The sequence below is a fragment of the Microcaecilia unicolor genome, chromosome 1 (assembly GCF_901765095.1).
Source record: "Microcaecilia unicolor chromosome 1, aMicUni1.1, whole genome shotgun sequence".
Lineage (NCBI taxonomy): Eukaryota > Metazoa > Chordata > Amphibia > Gymnophiona > Siphonopidae > Microcaecilia > Microcaecilia unicolor.
The window spans coordinates 302,212,956-302,240,866 of NC_044031.1; the positions used below are offsets into that span (position 1 = coordinate 302,212,956).

Genomic DNA, 27,911 nt, shown 5'->3' on the forward strand with positions numbered 1-27,911 from the left:
ATAAGAGTATGCAGGGAAGGAATGAAAATATTCTTACTTGTACTGACAAAGTTATCTCCTTTAAGGAAAAATCATCACTGTGGGGAGCCAGAATCAAAAAAGAAAACAAAGTTGAAATGTTTGAACTGACAAAAAGTTGCAGACTGGACACAAATCTTGTCAATTTTGTCACTTGACATATCTTCCTTGGACTGGGTAAGAGATCCGTTTATGTTAAGTGCATGCGAGTCAGCAGAATTAACTAGTGTAGAAGAAAATGAGCTGACGGAAATAGAACACTGAAACTGAAACACTCATCCACAGATATGGCCTCATTCTGGTCGTCTCTCAGAACAGAATACCCCAACATCACAAAAATGTCGATTAAAGCACTTCTTCCTTTTGCAACATCTTATCTGTGTGAGGCTGGGTTCTCTGCTATGAACACAATGAAGAGCAAGAACAGATCACAGCTTCAAACACTGGAGGAGAATTTGAGGGTATGCTTGTCAACCATCCGCCCTCAGACAAGAGGCATCATGAAACATCACCAAGCACAGATTTCCCACTGATTTTTCTTTTTAAAGATAAGAGGGTGATACGTAGGTGGGTGGAGGGATTCGCTTTAAAACTGTTGTTTTTGAATGCATGTTATTTGTGGCTATAAAGATAACATAACATTTACATTTTTAATTACTGAACTATAAACACAATCTTAATACTCATTTGTTAAATTATATATATAATCTCCTTAAAAACCTGATATAATGCCTTGACAATTTTTGCACCTTGTTAGTGTGCCATGAGGTGAAAAAGTTTGAAAATCACTGCTCTATGGGAACCCTCCCAGTGCCTAGGGAATACAGGGTAATGTAACTCACATTAAGTACACTAGCTCTCCATGGGGCAAGTGCTACAGATTTCCAGAAAATGGGAAAATCCATTTAGTATATCTAACCTATTAAGAGGAGATGTAGACTCGTGGGAGGTTTGAGGGAAAAGACAGAAACAGATGGTCGTTCATGAGCTCAACCTGTTGAGCTAAAATTAATGTACTTCAGAGATGAGGACAAAGCATGGGACAAGCACAGAAGACCTCTGAGAGAGAGCAAGTGTTGATAGGCAGACTAGAGAGACCACCTGATTTTAATCTGCAGTCACATTTTGATGGGCATTGATACTCAAAGTCACTTAACTGGGCAGGAGAGGCTCCTCTCTGGGTTTAATTGTGCTCAGTGCTCCGACCACTGATATTCAGCAGCACTTAGCTGGACAGTTGAACGGGTAGATGTGAAGCATCTGTTCATGCTTTCCAAAAATATTAGGACTAGGGGGCATGCGATGAAGCTACAATGTAGTAAATTTAAAACGAATCGGAGAAAAATTTTCTTCACTCAACGTGTAATTAAACTCTGGAATTCATTGCCAGAGAATGTGGTAAAGGCGGTTAGCTTTGCGGAGTTTTAAAAAGGTTTGGACGGCTTCCTAAAGGAAAAGTCCATAGACCATTATTAAATGGACTTGGGGAAAATCCACTATTTCTGGGGAAAGCAGTCTAAAATGTTTTGTATATTTTTGGAATCTTGCCGGGTATTTGTGACCTGGATTGGCCACTGTTGGAAACAGGATGCTGGGCTATGGCAATACTTATGTACTTATGTAATATTGGCTCTGATCACTGCAGCATGTCTGGTTAGCGCTGGTACTTAACCAGTTTGCATCAATATTCAGTCCCCTGACTGTTTAAGTAAGAGGATAAAGTTAGGAGAGCAAAAACACTGTCCTAACTTTATCTGCCAAGCTAACTGCGCATCAGTCTGAATATCAACCAGTTTGCAGTTAGCTTTTGAGTGGCCGCTATGACCTAGATTTTCAATGTTGGTGCCCGGACATAGCCTGGCATTGAATAACTGGGCTGAGTTTAACCTATGGTGGCCTGCAGCTTAAAACCGCTAACTGCCTCAGGCTGAATATTACCCCTTATGTTTCTATGTTAAGTGAACTGGTTTTAACTTGTTTCCAGCTTAAAGAGCTTACTAAAATAAAAATACACTTCACTTGTGCCTAGGGACAAAGGAGGACTCAAAGCAGATGTTATTAAACATTTATTTACTTATTTTAAACAAAGTATTACTTGCATTATCTAGAACTGAAGAGATGAGTTCCAAAACCTGTTAAACATGAAAAGATATTTTCTGGATAAATGAACGTTTTTGTTTTCAAGAATTCTATCCAACATAAGAACTTTCTTTTTCATTAAGGGGCCCTTTTACTAAGCCACGTACAGTTACCGCCCGGCTACCGAGTGGCCCTTGTGGTAATTTCATTTTTGACGCACATCTGCTACGCATGCCGGAAAATATTTTTATTTTCTGGCGCACGGGTGGTAATCGGCATTTTATGCGCATAGACCATTACTGCTTGCTTACCGCGTGAGACTTTACCACTAGGTCAATGCTTGGTGGTAAGGTCTCAGCCCCAAAAAGGACACGTGGCAATTTTCATTTTGCCACATGTCCATTTTTGGCAAAAGTAAATAAAAGGCAACAGGTGCGCTGAAAAATGATTCTGCATGCACCCAAAACATGTGTCTACACTACCGCAGGCCATTTTTCAGTGCGCCTTTATAAAAGGGCCCCTAAATACAGTATTATATTCCTTATAAATAAATGTCTTTTAGTGCAAATTTCACACATCCTATGGCTTCCCATAAAGGCAGTGTTTCCAGTATGAACTCATTTTTGGAAAAAAAAAAATGTACTTAAGTTTTGGAACTCACTTCAATTCTAGGAGAGGCCCAAGACATACAAACAAATTAATGAACACATAACACATGGCATTCACTGCATACTTCTCTAAGGGGCCCTTTTACAAAGCATGCAGGAAAGACCCATGTAAGGATGCACTAAAGCCATTTCTGCTGCAGCCAGAAAATGGCCGATTTTCTATTTTCTGAATTATTGGCCATGCACTAATGTTGCTATTAGCTCATGGCCATTAACAAAAATTAGCATGTGAGCCCTTACTGCTACCTATTTTGTAGGCGATAGGGATTCATGCACTAATCCTGTGCTAATCAGTTAGTGTGCGGCACTCTCTGCTCCACCCCCCAGACACGCCCCCTTGTTAAAAAAATAAATATTTTTTAGTGCGTGGGTAGTGCACGCACATTTGAAACACTACGGGACATCTCAGCACATCTCATGGTAAGCCCTTTTGTGCTTACTGCAGCTTAGTAAAAGGATCCCTTAAACAGTTAAGGCAATATCATCATAACATAATTACACAGCACTGACCCAAATATTTATATTACCTCAAACAGTATATTTACAACACAACTAAAAAAAAACTACTGCTGATTGAAGCAGCACATCTAATATGAAATCATGTACTGTAAGTAAAACAAAGATACTTACCTGTAGCTGGTGTTCTCCGAGGACATCAGGACGACTATTTTCACATGTGGGTGACTTCATCCTAATGGAGCCCAGTGCGGACGCTGACTAGCTTACAGTGTAGAACTTTCTAGCAGTGTCCCACTGCGCATGTGCTGGTGCCTTTCCACCCAACACAGGAGCGCAGGTCCTCCAGTCGAGTGAAAAAGCAAAAAGCCTAAACTAAAGACAATTCCTAGGGAAGGCGGGAGGGTAGGTGAGAATAGTCGGCCTGCTGTCCTCGGAGAACACCAGCTACCAGTAAGTATTTTTGCTTTCTCCGAGGACAAGCAGACCTTCCTATTCTCTCACATGTGGAAATCCCTAGCTACCAGGCTCACTGAAAACAAGAAAGCTAGGATAATTGAGTTTTGAAATGTCAAGACCAAAACTTCGGTCAACCTAAAACTATATACATACTAGGTGTGGATGTTCAGCCTGGAACAGAATAAAACAGGGGCTAGGAAGGTGGAGTTGGACTCGACACCGAACAGACTGCAGAACTGCCTGTCCGAACCGACTATGTGTGGACTGAAGACCATATCAAAGCCTTGTATATCTCCATTATTACTCCTGCCAGAACTCTATGCGACTGAAGAGCGCAGAATTTGCACAGAGTTCAACATTTCTGCACAGAATATGCGCTCACCCCCACATGCCCGCTCGTTTGCTTGCCTGACCCCCCACACCTGCTACCGCCTACCTCCCCCGCCCGCTGCTATGACCCAGCCTACCTGAGCACAGCATGCCCTGGCAGTCTAGTGGCCTCTTGAGTGGCAGGAAAGAACTCCCCTCTTTCCTGCCCCGTGGCTTCCACTCTCTCGCTGGTGCTGTGCTTTTTCAAAATGGCTGCCAAGACTTTAAGCGGTAATCTCGTGAGACTAGTCTCATTGGTGGCCATTTGGAAAAAGCATGGCACTAGCGAGAGAGCTGCGACAGCAGGGTAAAGAGTGGGGTTCTTTCCTGCCCCGAAGTGGCTTTCCCACTGCAGCTCCTCCTTCACAGGTGAGTGTGGCAGTGGCTGGAGGGTGGGGCTGTAAAAAAAAAATGGGGGGATGCTGTGGGTGGCTGTAAAAAAAAAAAAGGATGGTGTGGGTGGGTGGGCTGCAAAGTGTGGGGGAGGGAGGGTCTGTATAAAAAAGAGGGATGATATGGGGGAGGGAGAGGCTGTAAAAAAAAAAAGGGAGGATGCTGTGGGTGGCTGTAAAAAAGGGATGCTGTGGGTGGGAGGGGCTGCAATAAAAGGGGGATGTTATGTGTGAGGGAGGGAGGGTCTATATAAAAGGGAGGACTGCTGTAGGGGTGGGAGGGGCTGCAAAAAGGGGGATGCTGTGGGTGGCTGTAAATAAAAAAGAATGCAGTGGGTGGGAGGGGGGCTGCAAAAAAAGGGGGATGCTCTGTGGGGGGAGGGAGGGAGGAAGACAGGGAGGATGCTATGTGTGGGTGCAGGGGGGGTCTGGAAAAAATATGAATGGCTGTAATATTGGTTAAATTATGCCAAATAAACTTGCAAAATTTGTAAACTTTGTTGCAGAATTTTGAATTTTTTTGTGCAGAATTCCTGCAGGAGTACTCTATGGAGGCTAATCTTGTGGGCTACCATCACCGCCATGGCTCTAACATTGTGAGCCGTGACCTGTCTCTCAAGAGTCAGACAGCCTGGGTATAAGCAAAGGAGATGCAGTCTGATATCCAAAGTGTGTGATTGCTGTTGGCCACCCCAACCTATTGGTGCCAAAAGAAACAAAAAGCTGAGTGGACTGTCTATGGGCTTCAGTCCACTCCAGATAGAAGGCTAAGGCTCACTTGCAGTCTAAGGTATGCAGTACACTTTCGCCAGGATGGGCATGAGGTCTCAGAAAAAAATATTGGAAGAACAACTGCCTGGTTAAGATGGAACTCTGAAACTGCCTTAAGAAGAACTTAGGGTGTGTGTGGAGGATTACTCTGTTGTGATGGAACTTAATAAATGGATGAACTACCAGGGCCTGAAGCTCACTGACCCTGCAAGTTGAAGTGAACACCACCAGAAATACAACTTTCCAGGTCAAAAGCTGCAGATGGCAGGTATCCAGAGGCTCAAAACAAGCGTTCATCAGCTGGGTGAAGAAAACGAGATTCCATGATGCAATGGGAGGTTTGGTAGAGGGCTTTGTAAACAACAAACCTCTCATGAACAACTGAAGGCTGTACAGAGATGGACTCATCTCCTACATGATGATGATAAGTGCAAAGTGCACCAAGATGGACCCTTACAGAGTTGGTTTTTAAACCAGACTCAGAAAGGTGCAGAAGGTACTCAGTTTTTGTGTAGGGAAAGAAAAGGGATCTAAAAGAGTAACATCTCTTAGTTGAATCTTTCCTGGAAGCCAGCAAGATATGGGAGACACCCTCAGGCAATCTGAGAGACCCAAATTCTATGCTCTCAACATCCAAGTCATGAGGGCCAGAGATTGGAAGTTGGGATATAAAAGGGACCCTACTTTCTACATGATGAAGGTTGGAAAACAGTCCAATCTCCACGGATCTTTGGAGAACAACTCCAAAAGAAGAGGGAACCAGATCTGCTGCAGCCAGTAGGGCACGATCAGAATCACGGTGCCTCCAACTTGCTTGAGTTTTAGCAAAGTCTTCTCTAAAAGAGGAATGGGAGGATACGCATACAGAAGACCTGTCCCCAATGCAGGAGAAAGGCATCTGCCGCTAGTCTGCCATATGACCCAAGCTTGGAGCAGAACTGAGGGACCTTGTTGTTGAGGTGAGTGGTGAAAAGATTCACCGAGGGGGTGCCCCACTCTTGAAAGATCTTCCAGGCTACACCTATGTTGAGAGACCACTCATGTGGTTGCAATATCCTGCTCAGTCTGTCCACCGGGCAGGTAAGTGGCATGGAGGTCCATCCCATGAAGAAGAGCCCACTGACACAGGAGGTAGGATCCCGTACCCCCCCTTATTGCTGACATAGAACATCGCAACTTGGCTGTCGGTTTGAAAGTTAACAATTTGTTTCTAGAGTCGAATTCTGAAAGCTTTTAGAGCGTTCAAAATGGCCCAGAGCTCGAGGAGATTGATGTGGAACTGAACCTCCTGAGTGGACCACTGGTCCCAGAGTGTGAAGCCCATACACATGAGCTCCCCAACCCAGGTTGAACGCATCCATAGTCAACACCTTCTGAGGAGATGTAATTAGGAATGGAAATCCCAGTCAAATTGGACTGGATTGTCCACCAGAGAAGGGCATGAGCCAGCTCCTGTCGAATGTGAAAGACATCCGTTAGGTTCCCTGAGACCATTGAGAAGCTAGGGTCCACTGGGCTGCTCTCAAATGGAGCCGTGCCATGGGTGTGACATGAACTGTGGAGGCCATGTGGCTCATGAATCTAACAGTTGCCAAGCTGAAACCTGCGGGGCAAGCGTTACCAAGGTATCTGCTCTCGCCTGAGGAAGGAAGGCTCGAGCTTGCACTGTATCTAGCAGGGCTCCTATGTACTCCAATTGGTGAACTGGTTGAAGATGGAACTTGGGATAATTTATGACAAACCCCAGTAGTTCTAGCACCTGAATAATGATCTGCACTGACTCTTCTGCTCCCTCCTGAGGTGTGCTCTTGACCAACCAATCGTCCAGGTAGGGAAACACACACTCCCAGTCTGAGTAGGTACACGCTGCAACTACCAGCAGACACTTGGTGAAAACTCTGGGGGCAGACGCCAAGCCAAATGACAGAACGCGATACTGGTAGTGGCATTTTCCCACTCAAAATCAGGGATACCTCCTGTAACTTGTAAGTATTGAAATGTGGGTATAGGCATTTTTTAAATCCAGACAGAACAGCCAATCTTTTTCCTGAATTAGAGGGAGCAGGGTGCCCAGGGAAATCATCCTGAACTTTTCCTTTACCAAAAATTTGTTCAGGGCCCTTAGGTCAAGGATGGGGCAGAATCCCCCTGTTTTCTTGATAACAAGAAAGTACCTGGAATAGAATCTCTTCCCTTCTTCCCCTGGTGGAACGGGTTCGACCGCTTGGGCCTGCAGAAGGGCAGAGATTTCCTCTACAAGCACCTGCTTGTGCTGAGAGCTGATGCAAGATGCTCTCGGTGGGCAATTTGGAGCTTGTTGACGCCAATTCAGAGCACCCACACGACGGACTATTTGAAGAACCCACTGGTCAGAGGTTACAAAGAGCAATTTATGTTGGAAAAAGTGAGCCTCCCTCTGACCGGTAAGCCATCTGGGATGGATATTCTTTGAGCGGCTATGCTCTGCTGGAGCCAGTCAAAAGCCCATGCCCTGCTTTGACTGGGGAGCTGGCTGGGACTTCTAGGGACGGCGATAGCGAGGCCTGGGTTGCTGGCCCTGAGTTGCCCAAGCTGAGTGATCAGGAGGCTGGTACCTATGCCTTTTGAGAGTAGTAGGACCAACCCCTCTGACTGGTCAAAAATCTTCTAGTAGAAGAACATGCAGATGGAGGATGCTGAGAAAGACTGTGGATTGTACGCTTCTTAATGAGGTCAATGACCTTCTCCAATTCTCTCCAAACAAGTTGTCCCCTCGGCACAGCACTGCTAGTTTCTCTTAAACAGCCTGTTTGAGGTCAGAGACACACAGCCAAGAGAGTCTGCACATCCCCACTCACATAGCAGTGAGCCTGGACACGACATCAAAAGTATCATAGGCGTCCCTGTCCAGGTAATGCCTGCACTCCATCTGCTTGTTGGCCAACTGGCAAAGCTCAGCAGCCTGTTCTGAAGGGACAGAGTCCGGCAGTCTAAGTATATTTTTTATCAGAGACTACAAGTACATGCTCATGTAGAGCTGGTAGGACTAGATGCAGACAACGAGCATCAAGGCCTGAAAAGTTTTCCTCCCAAACAAATCCAAAGTTCTGGCCTTTCGCCCCCAGGGCGCCGAGGCATAAGACTGAGAACTCTTGGTACATTTGAGAGCGGATTTGACTACCATAGAGTGGGTGAAGCAACTGGGCCCTCTCAAATCTGGAAGCCTTTTGGATAAGGTACCGCATATCCACCTTCTTGGGCACAACCTGCATTGTGAGGGGAGATTCCCAGTTCTTCTCCTTAAGGATAGGAAGCAATGGCACAGTAACCCCTTCTTTAGGAGGAGACTTATAGCCCAGAACAGATAGTATCTCTACCCTGGACTCCTCCTCTGTCTCCAACTTAAATGGGACAGCCGCAGCCATCTCCCTCAAAAAACTAGTGAAAGAGCACCTCTGGAGGAGATTTTCATCTATCTTGAGGAGGTGAGGGTTCAGAAGGTATTCCATATGACTTCTCCGAGAAGTAATGTGGATCCTCATCCGAGTCCCAAGAATGGTCCCAGTCAGACGACTCCTCATATTAAGGATCAGGGAATTGAGTCTGCACCAGCCACGACCTAGTGGAACAAAATCCACACTCTGAAGAGCCTCAAGATGCAGTCCTTCCATCAGACTCCAAGGAAGCTTCTTCCCCCATTGTAGGAGGGGGCACTGCATGCCCAGACCTCAACTGTGAGGCATTGGCGTCGAGGATCTGAGTGCTGACATTGACAGAGCCTTGGAGAGGGCCTGGGGCTGTTCTGCTGAGGGTTCAAATGCCCTCAATGCCTAAAGCAGGAGCTCCCTGCAGCAACTGCGCCAGCTCCTCTCAGAACATGCTCTGGAACCGCTCATCGAAGGCTGGTATCCGCAAAGGCATGGGAGCCGGGGCACAGGCAGTCTGAGAAGGTGTCAGTGCCAAACTAGAAGCGGGGACCTGGCTGCTTGATGATAGGCATACCGGCACCACTTCCACAGAGAGAAAGAAGTCCTCCCTATGCCAGCGATTCTAGGGCATTGGAGAATCTGATGCCTTGGTGCTCTCGGCACTATGCATTGAGGATGACCAATGCTTATGCTTCTTGGTCTTTCCCTGATAAACAGAACTTTGGCACCCCCCTCCTCCCGGTGCCAATGAGGATGCCGCCGAATCCAGCATCTCCTTGGTGTAAGGTCTGATGTTGACCAGACCAAGGGCCTGCTAACAGCGCCCGGTATCGAGGCAGGTGGAGACACACTCGATGCCAATGTTGGAACAGCCATGGAGGTCAATGCCACCAGTGCCGAAGACAATGGTCTAGCCTTCGAAGAGCGAAAAAGATGCACTCTGGGTTCTCACCTGCAAATGCAAACAGAGATCACAGAGGGTGATATGGCCCAAGGCATTTGATGCACCAATTGTACACGTCAGCGACAGAAATCACGCACCTACACTTGGAGTACTGCTTGAAGCCACTGGGAGTCTTCTTGGACATCGAAAAAAGAATGTCAGCTAGATTAAGCTTCTCAATCTTGAGCCACAAAAAAACGAGGATGGGGCTGCAGCCTAACCACACAGTCACTCATGAAAAAGAAAGGAAACCTAAAAATGCAGAAAAAGAACTTTAAAAAAAAGTAGCAGGAAGGTACCTGAAGAGGGAAAAACAAAAAAACACCCGCATGGGAAGGCACTGAAATCAAGAGCGCAGCATAAAGGAGAGAACACAATGCACGTCCTCACAGCTCCGTGGAAAAATAAAGACTGGAGGACCCGGGCTCCCGCGTTGGGTAAGAAAGCATCAGCACATGCACAGTGGTACCCTGCTAGAATTTCTACACTTTAAGCTAATCAGCGTCCACACTGGGCTCTGTCGGGATGACATCACCCACATGTGAGAATAGGAAGGTCCGCTTGTCCTCGGAGAAACAAAATTGTCCAAATACACTTACTACAAAATAAATGGTACCATTAAAAATACAATCTTCTAGAATTAAATGTAATATATTTTATATACCAAACAAAAGAATGAGGCGAACACCAAGAGGATATCCAATACTCAAGGACCTTTACTGTAGCTATCAGATAGAAGGAACCGACACGGCCGTGTTTCTGTGTATGAGCCTGCCTCAGGGGTTAACAAGCCTGTCAGGCCAAAGTTGACAAAAAGGAAACTTGAATCCAAAGATTACAGTGTCCTTTGCTGTGTAAATCACTTTGCCCGTGTTTGAAACAACCGCTACTACGCTACTGCTCAGCAATGCAAAAATCTCTCCGTAAAGGCAGTAACATAACTCATGTTTAGAGTTCCCAATTTTCAAAAATTGTTTATTAATAACACTATAGCACATTCTGCAGCATGATTGGAGCCCTAAACATAATTACTATATATCTGCTTGTTCTAAAACAAATATTTTTCATAGAAATGCGATGATGTCACCAGAGGATCTGTCGGATATGCTGGATGGTTGGATTAGCGAAGGTCAGATAATCGATACTGTACTTTGTTCCTAGGGGGGCTGACACCCGGGGCGGATTGCCGATGCGCCCCACCCCCCGGGTGCAGCACCCCCCCAGAACAGCGCGATGCCCCCCCCCTTGGCCAAAGAACCCCCCCCCCCCCGAGTGCACGCCGCTGGGGGGGGTGGGTGCCGTGCGCCTGCCGGCTCTTCGTTTTCATGCTCCCTCTGCCCCGGAACAGGAAGTAACCTGTTCCGGGGCAAAGGGAGCATGAAAACGAAGAGCCGACAGGCGTGCGACACCCCCCCCAGCGGCGTGCACCAGGGGCGGACCACCCCCACCGCCCCCCATTTGGTACGCCACTGACTATACTCATTTACTGTCCTTGGGGCTTGGAGTCCAGAAGAAACTCCCCACACATACCCAGAAACGTTTTACAGCTCTGGGAGAGAGAAGTTCATCCTGCTTGTTAAAAGACATCTCCACTTGTGTGTTTACATACATCCTGCTTGTCAAAGGAGAATGATACTATACCTAATTGGGTCTTGTAATGCATGCTGATCACAAGTGGTTTCAATCTGGGAAAGAGTTACATGTTTAGGTGTTCCATTTGTAGCAAGTAGCTAAAGTGACAACACGTACCAGAGTTCCACTTGCAGAACCTTTAGTGACTCAATATCCTTTTCCTGGCAGGCCATCTGAATAAAAAATTATGAAGGAAAATGTAAGTTCTGTAAAACAATAGCAAAAACACTGAAGAAATTACACTGCAAGACTTACCACTACAGACTGTAACAGCAGAAACACGCCTTCTGGCAGATAGTTCACTAGTAAAAGCAAATAACCAAACTATTAATAAACAACTAATGAAGGAAAAGAAAAAAAAATTCAGACATCATCACAAAAGGCGGACTCCGCTTCCAGCAGTGAACCCCAACAACTCTGAAACACGCTCTTATGAGATCTTATGAGCTAAAGCAGGCTCTCATCGCATGATCAGCACCCTGATGAAAGGCCTTCAAGGAACATAGGGTGACTGACAATACACTCATTCTGCACTTGGACTAGCTTGCTACACACACTGCAACTTAGATCAGTTCCTTATATCTTGTTTAATTGTACAAAGAACTTGCATTGAGTTTAGCCACCCATCTATTTATCCCAACCGACTAAGTACCACAAATCTTGATCCCATCTATATATTGACATTTGGCCCCTTGGCTACATGGTAAACTGTATTGTAGAAAAGCATAAGTATCACAGCAGTGTTGTTTGAATGTTCTAATTGTGTGCTTATTAGATATTTAATTAGTATTATGCTGACATCGTATTATATCTCTGTTATTTGAATTCCAGTGCTTTTAAATGTGTATATTTTTGATCCAGTTTTATGGTAGTCCTATTATTAGGTTTCAGTTTCCTGTTTTTAAGTTTAACTAATTTATATTTATATTAATCATTTTACTATTGTTATACTGTTAACAATATTGTAAGTTTTATGTTAAACTGTACCTGCTGTACACTGCCTCGGGTGAATCTCTTCATAAAGGCGGTTAATAAATCCCAATAAATAAACAAACATCAGATTCTAAAGAAAGTGGAGCTGATTCCAAAAGAGTATTTCTTTCCTAAGAGTCTGTAGTGAATGAACACTATAAAGTAACAGTTATCAAACGTCAATAAGCTTGTACTACTGGATTTATTTATTTAGATTCAGCTCACACCGTTTTCATTAGTAGCTCAAAGAGTTACATTTAGGTACAGTAGGCATCTTCCTGTTCTTAGAGGGTTTACAATCTAAGGCCCCAATGCTCAAAACCTAACGCTGGCACTAGAGGCAATTAGCACTGGACTAGTGCCAGCATTAATGTGGGCAGAGAGTACTAGTGCAGGAAACATGCTTGTCAAAGATGGCTGCAAATCATATTCAAATGTAGTCAAATGGATGTAAACGAGGTCATTTGGTATTCCCTCCCAATGCTCGGAGAACATCTCAAGAACAACTGCTGCCTTTAACGCTGGAAACTGTTTAGTATAAAGCTGTCTGGTTTTGCAGATCGGTCAACTTTGTACATATAACTTATTCCCTTATCTATGATCTATAGCTATAGCCTGTGTCTTTTTGGCTTTCTCAGGGCCAAGTTAACAGACAGGTTTGCTTGGCCTAAAATAATAGGCCATAAACTTTAAAACCTCCGTTTGTTTTAAACAGACTCTGAATTAACACAGAGACATTTTCAGTGAAGGACGAGTGATAAGTATTCGAGGGAGGGAGGTTACAAAGGGCAAATGATGGATAATTGGGAAAAATACCAAAAATAAAAAGCTGAATTATGTGAAGGTGACCTTAGAGGTCAGAGTTGAAGAATACCAGATAAGTACGAGAGAAAATATAAGGCATTAAGTGATTGGACAAAATTAAGCTTCAGTATTCTGGCTATGCACGTTTTGTACAAGTCAGAGTCTGATAGCTTCCAAAGGAAACACAGAGAGAGAAAGAGAGAGAGATTTTATTTTCCTTATACTGAAATTTGGACTGATACAAATAAGAATTCAATTTTCTGTAATACTGGGATAAAAGAACTTTTATTGTAACTATTTATTTACTCTAATAAATTTTAGCATTATTATAAAAGAGAAAAACTAATCTTTAGAGTGTTTCCTTTGCCAGAAGGGCTTTCTTTCAGTCTTCTGTTTTGTTTAGCTTCCCTTTAGAGGCAAAAGGGTTGATAATACATTTTGGTGCCCCATATAAGGAGCAATTGGGATAGGGGATATTGCCTCAGGCGGTAGACCTTCAATTCTGTGGAGGACATGGAATAGAACGTCCCGACCAGTCCTTAACTGGGTGGTGCCTGCAGCACTGAAGAAAGGTGTGCAGATGACCGCGAATGCAGACGGTCCAGTGTGAGGAGACAGAGACACTGACTGGTGCCGCCGATGATTCATGTATAAGGTGATTGAGAGAGTGGACTTGTAAGTATTTGTATTTGCCTCCGTAGATGAGTTGAGCCTCCTGCACATTGCAAGGAAAATACCACAGGCTGTATAATGGTGCAGTCCACCAGTATAAATGCTCCAGAATTTAAAAAGGCATGGGATAAGCATGTGGGATCACTTAGGAACAGGAAGAATTAGGGGTTACAGAGGATGGGCAGACTGGATGGGTCATATGGCCTTTATCTGCCGTCATGTTTCTATGGTGAGAAAGTGTACATATACATAAGTTTGAAGCCGGCTGCTGTAAATATTGCTATGATTTTTATTTATATTTTGATGGGGGAGTTAATTTTTAATTCTCAACTAATCTAATATAATAATTTGCTCCTGCAACATTCCAATGTGTCTCACTGCGTTCATTACCATCACCTGACGTCACTCTCCCGCAGTAGAAGCCTGCTTGCCTGACGTCAGGAGATGTTACTATTCGAAGCAGGGAGGCGGGAAGCCCCTCCCTCCCAATTCCAGGGTCCCCCCTTCCTCTCAGTTCCAGGGTCGTCGTTCCTCCCTCCCTTCCAGTTCTAGGCCCCCTCCCTCTGAATTTTAAAAGTCATCCTGACTTACTTCGCACGGTAAAAAGTGTGCAGGCTCGGCACTTACTTCAGTTTTCCCTTCTCTGTCTCTCAGCTCTGGTCCCACCCTTGCGGAAACAGGAAATGAGGGCGGGACCAGAGCTGAGAGACAGAGAAGGGAAAACTGAAGTAAGTGCCGAGCTTGCACGCTTTTTAACGTTGCTGCCGGCCGCCGTAACCCCGACAAGGTAAGTCAGGATGACTTTTAAAATTCGGAGGGAGGGGGCCTGGAACTTGAAGGGAGGGAGGGACGACGACCCTGGAACTGGGAAGAAGGGAGGGGGGACCATGGAACTGGGAGGGAGGGCCCTGAAACTGGGAGGGAGGGGACCCTGGAACTGGGAGGGAGAGAGGGGGGGACCATGGAACTGGGAGGGGGGAGACCCTGGAACTGGGAGGAAGGGAGGACCCTGGAACTGGAAGGGAGGGAGGACGGGGACCCTGGAACTAGGAGGGAGGGAGGGGAGGGAGGGAGAGAGAGAGGGGAGGGAGGGGGGCCTGGAATTCGGAGGGACTGGAACTGGGAGGGAAGGGGGCCTGGAACTCGGAGAGAGGTGGAGGGGGCGGGGATGAGGGGGAGGGGGGAATGCCCCACCTGTTAAAAAAAAAAAAAAAATTCAGCACCACAGGCAGGGACCTAGAACCACACACCCAAGGCACAGCCTGGCAACAGGGGAGGAGACCACAGAGAAAAGTCACAAAGCTGCACAGGGAACGTCTATTCGCCTGCTGGAGATAGAGAATACTGGCTGAGCTATACTGCACAGGTCATTATATGGCACATCTCATTACTGTTTATTTGTCACTTATTGCATAGCAAACCAGAATGGTTTACACGTGTTCTCTATCTCCACCTGCTGGCAGATGGGCATAACCCATTAGTCTGGACTGATCCTTTGGTGACAAAATGGAATGCAAGATTTTGCCTACTGGGACTTTTTGTTGGGACATTCCATTTGGGAGATTCATTCAAGACCCCATCTTAGGTTGCCTGCAACAACATTTGCTGCAGGGACTCAGAACTTTCCCAACATCAGTGCTGAGACTTGGGTATGGCCTTGCGACATCAGAGCTGATGTCTAATCAGCAGCTGCCCTTGTATTCCCTTGGGCAGGGGCAGACGACAGTCCCCACTGTTTCTACACGTATCTGTCTGCTGTGATTACCTTTGTGATTATTTACAAAATAGCTATGTCCACCTGAATTCTGTGACCTGTTTATCTAATTGTTTGCTGATGAATGATTGGCTGCACCTGCATGAAATCACCAACTGCTAATATAAAGCTAAGGATCTGTTTGTATCTTGCATAAGAGTAATGTAAAGAAGCATGAGCTATGGCCCTATCTAGGTCATCTGTGGCCCCAGCTCTGTAAACATCATGTCAACAGCAGGGGTAATTGTGCATACCTCAATGTAGCACTTTAGCATGTAAATTCAAGTATTTGATAGCCTGCGTGTATAAATGTTCAAAATGACCTATCCCCCCCCCCCCTTGCACCTCTCCTGTGCATGCCCCCTTGCATTTAAGCACTATGCGACTTGTGAGTTCATATTATAGAATACCATCGAGCATGAACCTAGCAATTATGCACATAAAGATAACATTCACGTGAGTAAGTACTGGTATTCTATAATTTTAGAGCACAAATGGGGTTTACATTTAAGAGCTAAGTTTACAGACTTAAAGAGTAAATGTGTATGTATCAGCAATTACATACATAAGTGCTGGATTAAAAAAAAAAACTGGACATCAAGAAAGCCAAATAATGGGTTGAGCTCCAAAACTTTAATTTTTGGTTTTCTGAGGTGGTTTTTAAACCTCTTAGAGGTAAGCAAAATAGTCCCTGAATGATTCCTCCAAGTTCACATCCACATCCAACCAACCAGTTGGCTGTAACTTACGTGTGACTTTGAATGGCTCCTCCAAATCCACGTCCAACCAAGCAGTTAGCTGAAACTTACGTGTGACTTAGAGCAGGTGTAAAAAGGCAATTTTCAAAAAAATATACATGTATTCCCATTGCAAAACAAGAAATAGATGCATACTTTTCAGGCCTCTTCTCCGTGCATGTTATGGATATACATGTGTAAACAGTGGCTTTTCTAGAATTGCTACTTACATTAGTAGGTTATTTACATGTGCAAATTCTGCCCAATCCTTCTAAAAAGGCTGCCATAGTATGCTAAAAATATTTAAATTACCTAATGATTTGCGAGCTTACCATGGCTATGATTATCAAAAGACTCCCAGTCATATTTTTCCAGTGTCTGGGCATGCTCTGGCAGCAACTTTTGAGGTGGCGGCTAAAGAAAACACATAGTTATAGGTAAGAAAAATGGTTGAGATACATGCGCTTTCCTACCTATGTGCTGAATTATATTGCTGCTTGACCAAAGTGCAAGTTTTCTATAACTTTATGTTCCTCTTTCCACACTAAACTCATTTCTGGGGTTCATATTAAAGAATCCCCATTCTAAGTGAGTCACAAAAAAGTGAATGAGCCTCTTACCTGCAACAGCATGAGAAGCAGTACCCGAGACACTTCACACTTCACAATGACATCCAGGAAAGCCCCTGGAAAGAAAGACACAGATTGGTGAAAGAGGCTTAGATTATTTTTTCATTTCTTTTTTTCTATTTGTCCTGAGCTTTTTTTCCTACTTCTTCTCCCATGGCATATAAGTGATACAAAATGGACAATATATTTTAATAAGTAATGACTGAGCTGGTTGACATAATTGGAAAGCCGTTCCGAAGAGTTATAAAATAAATTTTTTAAAAATAAAACAAGGGGAGGTTTTTGAGCCGATGATTAGAAGGAAAGGGAGCTGAATTTAAGCTACTTGATATCACTGAGGCTTTTCCTACCCCTGAATTAAAGAAAGAAAGTATTCTGTATTAGTGAATGCAATGATGAAAAAAAATATGTAATTGGAAGTACTATCGTTAGGAATATTATCACAGTGGGAAATTTCATAGAAATAATAGTATGCCTATAACATGCTCACATGTATGCCCTCTTTGCACACTACACATATCAGTTAAAGAACAACGCCTAGCACTTATTCACGAAGCTTTCAAATATTGGCACTAATCACACAAGAACTAATATTCTATAGCCTACTTGCATTATTGATGCCAAAATTTAAGTGCCAGCTTATAGAATTGCCTTTGATGTGAATATAATTTTTAAAATATACTATGAATTGTCTGTATGTGAATGCAAGAAGTCTAAAACATAAGACTAGAAAGTTAGAATATATAGCATAAAATGATGATATACCTAGAACAGATATCTTAGAGACCTGGAGGATAACCAGTGGAATACTGTGATATCAGGGTACAAACTACATTAAAATGATAGGCCAGATAAAATAAGTGGAGTGGCATTATGTTATAAAGCTTTTATAAAATTATGCAATGACTTCTGTGAATTAGGAACTGGTTATTGGACAGAAAATAGAGGGTAGGGTTAAATGAATGGTGGAGTGCCGCAGGGATCTGTACTGGGACTGGTGATAGTTAACATATTTATAAATGATCTGGAAATCGAAATGATGAGCGAGTGATTATATTCGCAGATGACACAAAACTATTCAAAGTTGTCAAAACACATGACATTGTGAAAAATTGTATGAAGACCCTAGGAAACTGAAAGACTGGGCATCCAAATGGCAGATGAAATTTAATATGGCCAAATATAAATTGATGCACATTGGGAAAAATAATCCAAATCATAGTTACCTGATGCTAGGGTCCATTTTAGGAGTAGAGAGTTGCATGTGGGACAGAAATGTAACCCGTCTTCGCCCATCCATGCTAGAATCTTACCCATCCCCATCTGTCCCCGCTGGAATCTTACCCATCCCCACAAGAATTTAACCTGTCCCCACCCGTCCCTTCAAGAATTTAATGGTACATTAAAAAAAAATTCTGGTCAGCTCTCTCAGTCTCTTTCTGGGTTCAAGCTGCAGCACTGCAGGCAAGGATGGAACGGAAGTTGGACCTTGGAACACTCTGGTGCGCACATGCAAGACTTGTCTCTGATTCACTGGCACAGTGTGCTAAGAGGTTGCCACATGCACATGCCAGGTGACCTCTGATACTCATGCCTGTGTCAGAGCTGAGGTCTGCGCATCAGCCTGGGAGCAGAGAGGATTAATAGTAACACAGTAAGTAATGGTAAATATAGACCTGAACGGTCCATCTGCCCAACAGTCAAAGTCATTATCAATTCATGATTAAAACAACAATGAATGTGATTATGGTCTTTCATTGGCATCTCTGGGACATAAACCATAGAAGTCCGCCCAGCCCAGTGCTTATGTTCCAACTGCTGGAGTTGCTGTCGAAGCCCACTAAAAGCACCCAAATAGTTCTCTGCATGGACTCCTGAGCACCATTCTTCTACGTGCTTTTCACCAGCCAATCGTCCAGGTAGGGGATCACATGAACTCCTAGTCTGCATAGCAATGGTGTGACTACCGCTAGACATTGGTGAACACCCTGGGAGCTGCCAAAAGGCAACATATGGTACTGAAAGTGATGTGTTCCAAACTGAAATTGAATATACCTCCTGTGACCTGTAAGTATCAGGATATGCGTGTAGGCATCCTTTAAGTCCAGACAGCATAGCCAATCCTGAGCCCAAATCATTGGAAGAAGAGTGCCCAGGGAAACTATCCTGAATTTGTTCAGGGTCCTTAGGTCTAGGATGGGACACATCCCCTCTCTGCAAATATCCGGAATAGGTAGAATAAAATATCAACAACACATAAACAATTCTACCTCATACACAATGAGTTTGAGGGCACTCTGGCAGGCACAACATAAAAAAGAGGCACATCCCTTCTCCCCATCTTCTTTGGGATAAGTAGTACTTGGAATAGAATTCCTTTTCTTCTTGCTCTGGTGGAATGGGGTCAACCGCATGGGCCTTTAGAAGGATGGAGTTCCTCTGCAAGAACCTCTTTGTGATGAGTGCTGAAGTAAGATGCTCTTGGAGGGCAATTTGGTGGTCTGTGATGCCAATGAAGGGCATAACTGAGATGGACTATTTGAAGAACCCATGGGCCGGAGGTTATAAGTGGCCACTTTTCTTGGGAAAAAAAACTCAGCCTCCCTCCCACCAGCAGGTCATCTGGGACAGTCACTGTGAATGTGGCTATGATCTACTGGAGCCAGTCAAAAACTCATCCCTTGCTTTGACTGGGGAGCTGGCTGAGGCTTAGGTGTTAATGAGAACAAGCGCACTGGGACTAAGCTTACTGATGGGGCCAGAAGGAGTGTACTTACGACTCTGTAATAGGGAACCCTGTTTGACTTGCCCAAAAACCTCCTGGTTGAGAAGGGTGCAGAAGGTGCTTACCAGGAGAGTGTGTTGATGGTATCAGTGTGCTTTTTGATGAGGTCCACAGCCTCCTCCACCTTCTCTCCAGAAGGGCTGGGCTTGATGGACCTTTGGTCTTTCCCAGTACGGCAATACTTATGTACTTATAATCTTATACTTTCAGCTGTAACAGAAACCGCATCTTTCTGGACATGTGCTAAACGAATCTCGGCTAAAGGAGATACTTATAGGGAGATTCACTGTGAGGAGGAAGACATGCTAGATCAGATTCTCATGAAATCAGGATCTGGGTAAACCTCAAGCTCATACTGAGAAATTTCCAAATGTGGTGAAGGAGGAGATACAGCAGGTCCCTATAGAAAAGACACTATAGGATCTTGAATATGAGTCTCTCATGGGTAATGCCTGTGAATTGGGACACTCATGCTATACTCAGTTCCTAATCCTGGACCAGTGTAAGATCTTTTCAGTAGTCCTTGACAAAACTGTTACAACATCTTCTATTGAAATGACTGTGGCTGCTCTGGTAGAGGCAGCAAAACTGATGGGAGAAGATGCATCAGCTACTGTGACCAACTGGAGTGGGTGCCAGCAGAAGTCAGGTTGATGACTGTTGTGATGATCATCAATTTAGATGCCTGCCCAATGTCTGGAGAACAAGATGTCATCTGCACTGGCTCAGTGCTGGACAGATTTGTGTGCAATGATTCCTGCACTGCGCTGGAACTATCACAATTTGCACTGGTGTGCGTTGCACTGGAACATCATTATCTGGTGTGCAGTGCACTTTTTTTCTAAGCTGAGAGACAGCAGAGGTGTCTGCATGGAGATTGTAAGACTTAGGTTGGCAATATGATGTTGTCTAAGCTTCTTAGATAGCACAGAAGAAATCTGTCTTAATTTGCATTTAGAGACTATGCACTGACGATCAGCTGCGCTTAGGTGTTTGCATTTCCAGCACTTTAGAGGGCAGTTTTGAAATGTCATTAAACTCAAACCTGCGAGGGTGTTGAAGACAACTGTGCTTTAGACCTGGAAGTCTTGACAGAGATTCACAATGCTTTAGAAGATCCCAGGGGCTGCTCCTTCAAGGAAGAACAATGCAAGGAGGGAGAAGCAACATCCGCAGAGGAGAAGCTACCAGAGTATGCACAGTCAGCTGATTTCTATGCAGATGATGACCTTCTCTGCTCTTTTTCTCCTTCCTTATCTTCTCCACCTCAAGATTGTAGAGTCGATCAAGGTAATAATTCCAAGCTCACAGAGCAACTGTTCACAGTGTTTACATTCAACCTGGTTACAGTCTGCGCCCAGGCACATGGAGTGCATGTCAACATTTTGGCGCTTTCTACTACATTGAAGGAATGGTTAAAAACTGGACTTCATCTGCTACATCTTCTTCACAAGAAAAATAAATATAAACTAAAAAGACAAAAATATTGTAAATATCTAGCTGGTGGTGGTAAGCATTTTGCTGACCACTGCTGGAGTTACTCCAGGATATTCAATGCCAGGCCATGTCCGGGCTTCGGAACTGAATATCCAGTTTATGTTGCACCAACTAACACATAGTTGGTTAAGTCGATATTCAGAACTTAACTGGTCATGGTGGCTGCATAAAGACAAGACTGTGTTTTATGCTGTTACCCTGGTCAGTTAAGTGCTGACTCTGCCCAGCAACACCCCCAAAATAGCTGGTTTTCACTTAGGTGCTAACTGCTAATTTTCAGCAATGATAACTGGTTGAAAATTACTGGATATCCCCAAAAAAGCGGCTTAACTGGTCAGTGGCCATTTCTGGCCAGTTAAATCATTTTAAATATGGACCAAATTGTATTTCTTTTTTTTTTTTGACAAATAAAAACAACATTGGAAAACAAATAAGAAAGAGAAACCATGTCAGTAATGATGTATTATAAAAATTGATATACTGATGACATGTACATGCTAAGAACTTTAAGCCCCAAGTTCCAGGAGAACTGTTTCATCCTGGCACCATGTGACTACATCATCCATTTGTGTGCCTAATTAAAGAAAATATTGATATTCAACCTGGATTGCAGGGAACTGGTGAGGAAAAAAAACATGGCAGAAAATTTAGACATGAATATCCATTAGTTCTGAGACCTGTCAATGTCGAAGTGGATGATGCTGAGAACTTTATCAAATTCACGAACAAGACAAGAACTACAAAAGAAAAGCCAGAAAAAAATACCTGATTCACATGTGAAAAATAAACTCTGCAAAATGCCAGCAACTATGATGGATCACACCTATTAGTACATAAGTACATAAGTAGTGCCATACTGGGAAAGACCAAAGGTCCATCTAGCCCAGCATCCTGTCACCGACAGTGGCCAATCCAGGTCAAGGGCACCTGGCACGCTCCCCAAACGTAAAAACATTCCAGACAAGTTATACCTAAAAATGAGGAATTTTTCCAGTCCATTTAATAGCGGTCTATGGACTTGTCCTTTAGGAATCTATCTAACCCCTTTTTAAACTCCGTCAAGCTAACCGCCCGTACCACGTTCTCCGGCAATGAATTCCAGAGTCTAATTACACGTTGGGTGAAGAAAAATTTTCTCCGATTCGTTTTAAATTTACCACACTGTAGCTTCAACTCATGCCCTCTAGTCCTAGTATTTTTGGATAGCGTGAACAGTCGCTTCACATCCACCCGATCCATTCCACTCATTATTTTATACACTTCTATCATATCTCCCCTCAGCCGTCTCTTCTCCAAGCTGAAAAGCCCTAGCCTTCTCAGCCTCTCTTCATAGGAAAGTCGTCCCATCCCCACTATCATTTTCGTCGCCCTTCGCTGTACCTTTTCCAATTCTACTATATCTTTTTTGAGATACGGAGACCAGTACTGAACACAATACTCCAGGTGCGGTCGCACCATGGAGCGATACAACGGCATTATAACATCCGCACACCTGGACTCCATACCCTTCCTAATAACACCCAACATTCTATTCGCTTTCCTAGCCGCAGCAGCACACTGAGCAGAAGGTTTCAGCGTATCATCGACGACGACACCCAGATCCCTTTCTTGATCCGTAACTCCTAACGCGGAACCTTGCAAGACGTAGCTATAATTCGGGTTCCTCTTACCCACATGCATCACTTTGCACTTGTCAACATTGAACTTCATCTGCCACTTGCACGCCCATTCTCCCAGTCTCGCAAGGTCCTCCTGTAATCGTTCACATTCCTCCTGCGACTTGACGACCCTGAATAATTTTGTGTCATCGGCGAATTTAATTACCTCACTAGTTATTCCCATCTCTAGGTCATTTATAAATACATTAAAAAGCAACGGACCCAGCACAGACCCCTGCGGGACCCCACTAACTACCCTCCTCCACTGAGAATACTGGCCACGCAATCCTACTCTCTGCTTCCTATCTTTCAACCAGTTCTTAATCCATAATAATACCCTACCTCCGATTCCATGACTCTGCAATTTCTTCAGGAGTCTTTCGTGCGGCACTTTGTCAAACGCCTTCTGAAAATCCAGATATACAATATCAACCGGCTCCCCATTGTCCACATGTTTGCTTACCCCCTCAAAAAAATGCATTAGATTGGTGAGGCAAGACTTCCCTTCACTAAATCCGTGCTGACTTTGTCTCATCAGTCCATGTTTTTGTATATGCTCTGCAATTTTATTCTTAATAATAGCCTCCACCATCTTGCCCGGCACCGACGTCAGACTCACCGGTCTATAATTTCCCGGATCTCCTCTGGAACCTTTCTTAAAAATCGGAGTAACATTGGCTACCCTCCAGTCTTCCGGTATTACACTCGATTTTAGGGACAGATTGCATATTTCTAACAGTAGCTCCGCAAGTTCATTTTTTAGTTCTATTAATACTCTGGGATGAATACCATCAGGTCCCGGTGATTTACTACTCTTCAGCTTGCTGAACTGACCCATTACATCCTCCAAGGTTACAGAGAATTTGTTTAGTTTCTCCGACTCCCCCGCTTCAAATATTCTTTCCGGCACCGGTGTCCCCCCCAAATCCTCCTCGGTGAAGACCGAAGCAAAGAATTCATTTAATTTCTCCGCTACGGCTTTGTCCTCCTTGATCGCCCCTTTAACACCATTTTCGTCCAGCGGCCCAACCGACTCTTTGGCCGGTTTCCTGCTTTTAATGTATCTAAAAAAGTTTTTACTATGTATTTTTGCTTCCAACGCTAATTTCTTCTCAAAGTCCTTTTTTGCCCTCCTTATCTCCGCTTTGCATTTGGCTTGGCATTCCTTATGATCTATCCTGTTACTTTCAGTTGGTTCTCTTCTCCACTTTCTGAAGGATTGTTTTTTGGCTCTAATGATTTCCTTTATCTTACTGTTTAGCCACGCCGGCTGACGTTTAGTCTTTTTTCCCTTTTTTCTAATACGTGGAATATATTTGTCCTGAACCTCCAGGATGGTGTTTTTAAACAGCATCCACGCCTGATGCAAGTTTTTTACTCTGCGAGCTGCTCCTTTCAGTCTTTTTTTCACCATTTTTCTCATTTTGTCGTAATCACCTTTTCTATAGTTAAACGCTAGCGTACTTGATTTCCTAGTTTCACTTCCTTCAATGCCAATATCAAAACCGATCATATTATGATCACTGTTATCAAGCGGCCCTCGTATCGTTACCCCCTGCACTAGATCATGAGCACCACTAAGGACTAAGTCTAGTATTTTTCCTTCTCTTGTCGGCTCCTGAACTAGCTGTTCCATGAAGCTGTCCTTGATTTCATCAAGAAATCTTATGTCCTTGAAATCATCCAAATAAACTGCTTACCTACAGGGGTATTACTACCAGATGTATGAAGTCCTTTGTCTTGCGCCAACAGCTGCATTTCTGTGAACACCGCCAGTGCACCATCATAATCCCCTGTACGCAAAGAAGAGGTGGAATAATTACCCACATTGCAACTGTGAGCCCTTCATCTGACACCTGAACATATCACCAGAACAAACATCCAGACTCTGCCAAACTATAATGTCAATTCGGTTTTGTTTCAGATTCTCATTGTCAGTTCTCTTTAACCTGATTCACACAGGCACTGTTGAAGACTTCAGGGTACTTTATGTAGAAGTAACTGTCATCACCATTCAAGTTCAAACTTTGCACTGTCTTCTGCAAAAACAGTCTGCTCGCTATCGGTTTTCTGCTTCCATTATTTAGTGAAACACTTTAATAGTAATGCCAGCTTTAATAATATGCACAGATCAGACAAACTGAGCAGGGAATTCAGAGAAAGGAAAAGGGCAGCAGAGTCTTCAGAATTTTAACAACTTAGCTTGCTGATCCCCATTGGTGTTGAGGGTTTTTTTTTTTTAATAGAAATAACTCTGCTGGTGCAAATTAAAAAATAATCAAAAACCAGATTCCCCTATGGTAGCACTGTGGAGGCATGTTATGCATGATTTATTTTACGTATGGCATGATTAACAGTTCTACAAGTTGGAAAGAAAGTGACTAAAAGGGTTTTGGCTATTTGGGTTTATTAACAACATGGTTGCACAATGTACTCCTTAACATCCAAAGCAGATGAGCAAAATTTGACAGGGAATGAGAGAGGAAGGGAGGATTAAGGGACATACTATACTGTTATATAAGAAAATCTTTGTATTGGTTGTGCTGTTGTTTGAATGCTATTACTGTATGCTTTAATAAAGATGGTTTAACATAAAAACAATCAATCCATCCATCAGAAAGCTTGGTTTCATGTAATCACATTCACTTGGTGTGTCACTGTACCCAGTGACACACTGAACAATGCAGGGTATTTATGAAAAACAGCAGAAATACCAGCAGCAAAATTTTCCTGCTACACCTGTACTTTTAAAGACCGAGCCACACCTCTACTTACGTGTCATTATTTTGCAGGAAGCCACATATCCCAGAGACAGTAAGCACTCGATAGGGACCTGGGACTGCAACTCCGCAGCTCTCTGAAAGTACACCACTGCTTCTCCCAGCTTATTCATCTCCTGCCAAGACAACAGGAAATCTGTTGTTGGAGCAGGGTATTAGGAAGCAAGTGTATGAGCTAGAAACTACACTAAGCAGGAAGCATTTATTAGAGGAAGGCGGCTCCTGGTCCAGCACCGGTGCAAGAGTATTGAGTGCTCTAGGCAGACTTTCCGCCTAATGCCCCTCCCTCCTCAATTAACTTTCAGACTAGAAAAAGTTTACAATCAAATGATTCTTAGCCGGCTTAGAGCTCTCTCTCTCCTTCAAGGAAGAACTATGCAAAAAGGGAGAGGCAACATCCGCAGAGGAGAAGCTACCAGAGTATGCACAGTCAGCTGATTTCTATGCAGATGATGACCTTCTCTGCTCTTTTTCTCCTTCCTTCCTTATCTTCTCCACCTCAAGATTGTAGAGTCGATCAAGGTAATAATTCCAAGCTCACAGAGCAACTGTTCATAGTGTTTACATTCAACCTGGTTACAGTCTGCGCCCAGGCACATGGAGTGCATGTCAACATTCTGGCGCTTTCTACTACATTGAAGGAATGGTTAAACACTGGACTTCATCTGCTACAACTTCTTCACAAGAAAAATAAATATAAACTAAAAGACAAAAATATTGTAAATATTTAGCTGGTGGTGGTAAGCATTTTGCTGACCACTGCTGGAGTTACTCCAGGATATTCAATGCCAGGCCATGTCTGGGCTTCGGAACTGAATATCCAGTTTATGTTGCACCAACTAACACATAGTTGGTTAAGTCGATATTCAGAACTTAACTGGTCATGGTGGCTGCATAAAGACAAGACTGTGTTTTATGCGGTTACCCTGGCCAGTTAAGTGCTGACTCTGCCCAGCAACACCCCCAAAATAGCTGGTTTTCACTTAGGTGCTAACTGCTAATTTTCAGCAATGATAACTGGTTGAAAATTACTGGATATCCCCAAAAAAGCGGCTTAACTGGTTAGTGGCCATTTCTGGCCAGTTAAATCATTTTAAATATGGACCAGATTGTATTTCTTTTTTTTTTGACAAATAAAAACAACAATGGAAAACAAATAAGAAAGAGAAACCATGTCAGTAATGATGTATTATAAAAATTGATATACTGATGACATGTACATGCTAAGAACTTTAAGCCCCAAGTTCCAGGAGAACTGTTTCATCCTGGCACCATGTGACTATATCATCCATTTGTGTGCCTAATTAAAGAAAATATTGATATTCAACCTGGATTGCAGGGAATTGGTGAGGAAAAAAAACATGGCAGAAAATTTAGACATGAATATCCATTAGTTCTGAGACCTGTCAGATGGGAGGCTGTTCACTGGCTGATTGTAATTGTAATGTTTGTATGCCATACACCTGTAGAGTGGTTCAGAGATGCAGTTTCCAAGTGTGACTAAATGAATAAATAGAGAAATTCTCTAACAAAAGAGTAGTGTTCAATATAGTTCATGAAGAAACATTATTTTTGCCTCACTAAAGAATGCTACTGTATGACTCATTAGGAGTGAAGGAAAGAGTACCAGAAACTGTGAAGAAGGATTTTGATACAAGAAGCAGCAGGTAGAAATACAATAATGGTGGATTTAAAAAATAGTGTGTCTCATACAAACCTTCAGGGCATTTCCCAACTCTAAGCACAGGCTGGCTGCCATCACAGGCTGGTTAAGTTCAATATAAACCTAGGGGTAGAAACAAATAGAACAAACATATAAAAACAACAAGGAAGTGCTTCCATATAAACACAAATTACAATTTGTATACATATGTCCCAGAGGAGAAGCATCCTCCTTGCTAAGTGCATGCCTACAGTGAAGAGTCAGGCCATACTAGATGCTCCTCACTATATGCCACAACCTAGAGATGTGGGGGAGGGAGGAGGAGGAGGAAGAGAACATCAAGAAAATCATACAAATATACACAGAACTGCATCTGCTGTGGTCTTGTGGTTTGTAAAGTTAAGAGAAAGTCAGAAAACAAAAACATGCTAGTTTCTTTTAGGTCTGTGGAGGCAGGCACAGCAATTGGTCTTCTGCATCAGCTGTAAAATCCAGCCCTTATAGAATTCCCCAACCTCCATGGTAGACTGAAGGTCTGGGGCATGGTAAGGTTGGTGTCAAGTTTCTGTGTGCAGCAGCAACAGTAGCTGCTGCAATCCTTTGCTTTCCTCCTCCTCCCTGCATCGATCCATCTTGTGAAGATGACAATAAGCAGCAGTAAAGCTCCTCAGGCCACCTCCTCCCCCCTCTTCTGCTGGTCCAGAGTGTCACACTTTGGCTTGCACAGCACTATTGTGTCCTGCACAGTTCAAAATATGACACACCAG

The 27,911-nt window shown here is 43.7% G+C and overlaps 1 protein-coding gene across 2 annotated transcripts in view; it reads right to left on the reverse strand.

Annotated features, from left to right (window-relative positions):
• The window catches only part of LOC115460223 (factor VIII intron 22 protein-like), an 86,996-nt gene that overhangs the window by 1,708 nt on the left and 57,377 nt on the right, over positions 1–27,911 (reverse strand). Inside the window, exons 5-11 of one of the 2 annotated variants that reach the window (XM_030190036.1) lie at positions 27,199–27,267; positions 25,477–25,597; positions 24,402–24,494; positions 16,753–16,817; positions 16,465–16,546; positions 11,450–11,496; positions 11,312–11,367 (exon numbers count right to left, since the gene is read on the reverse strand). In XM_030190036.1, the coding sequence (XP_030045896.1) occupies positions 11,312–11,367; positions 11,450–11,496; positions 16,465–16,546; positions 16,753–16,817; positions 24,402–24,494; positions 25,477–25,597; positions 27,199–27,267 (533 nt within the window). The remainder of the gene's footprint in view (positions 1–11,311; positions 11,368–11,449; positions 11,497–16,464; positions 16,547–16,752; positions 16,818–24,401; positions 24,495–25,476; positions 25,598–27,198; positions 27,268–27,911) is intronic. The other variant, XM_030190037.1, reaches the window with a different exon arrangement.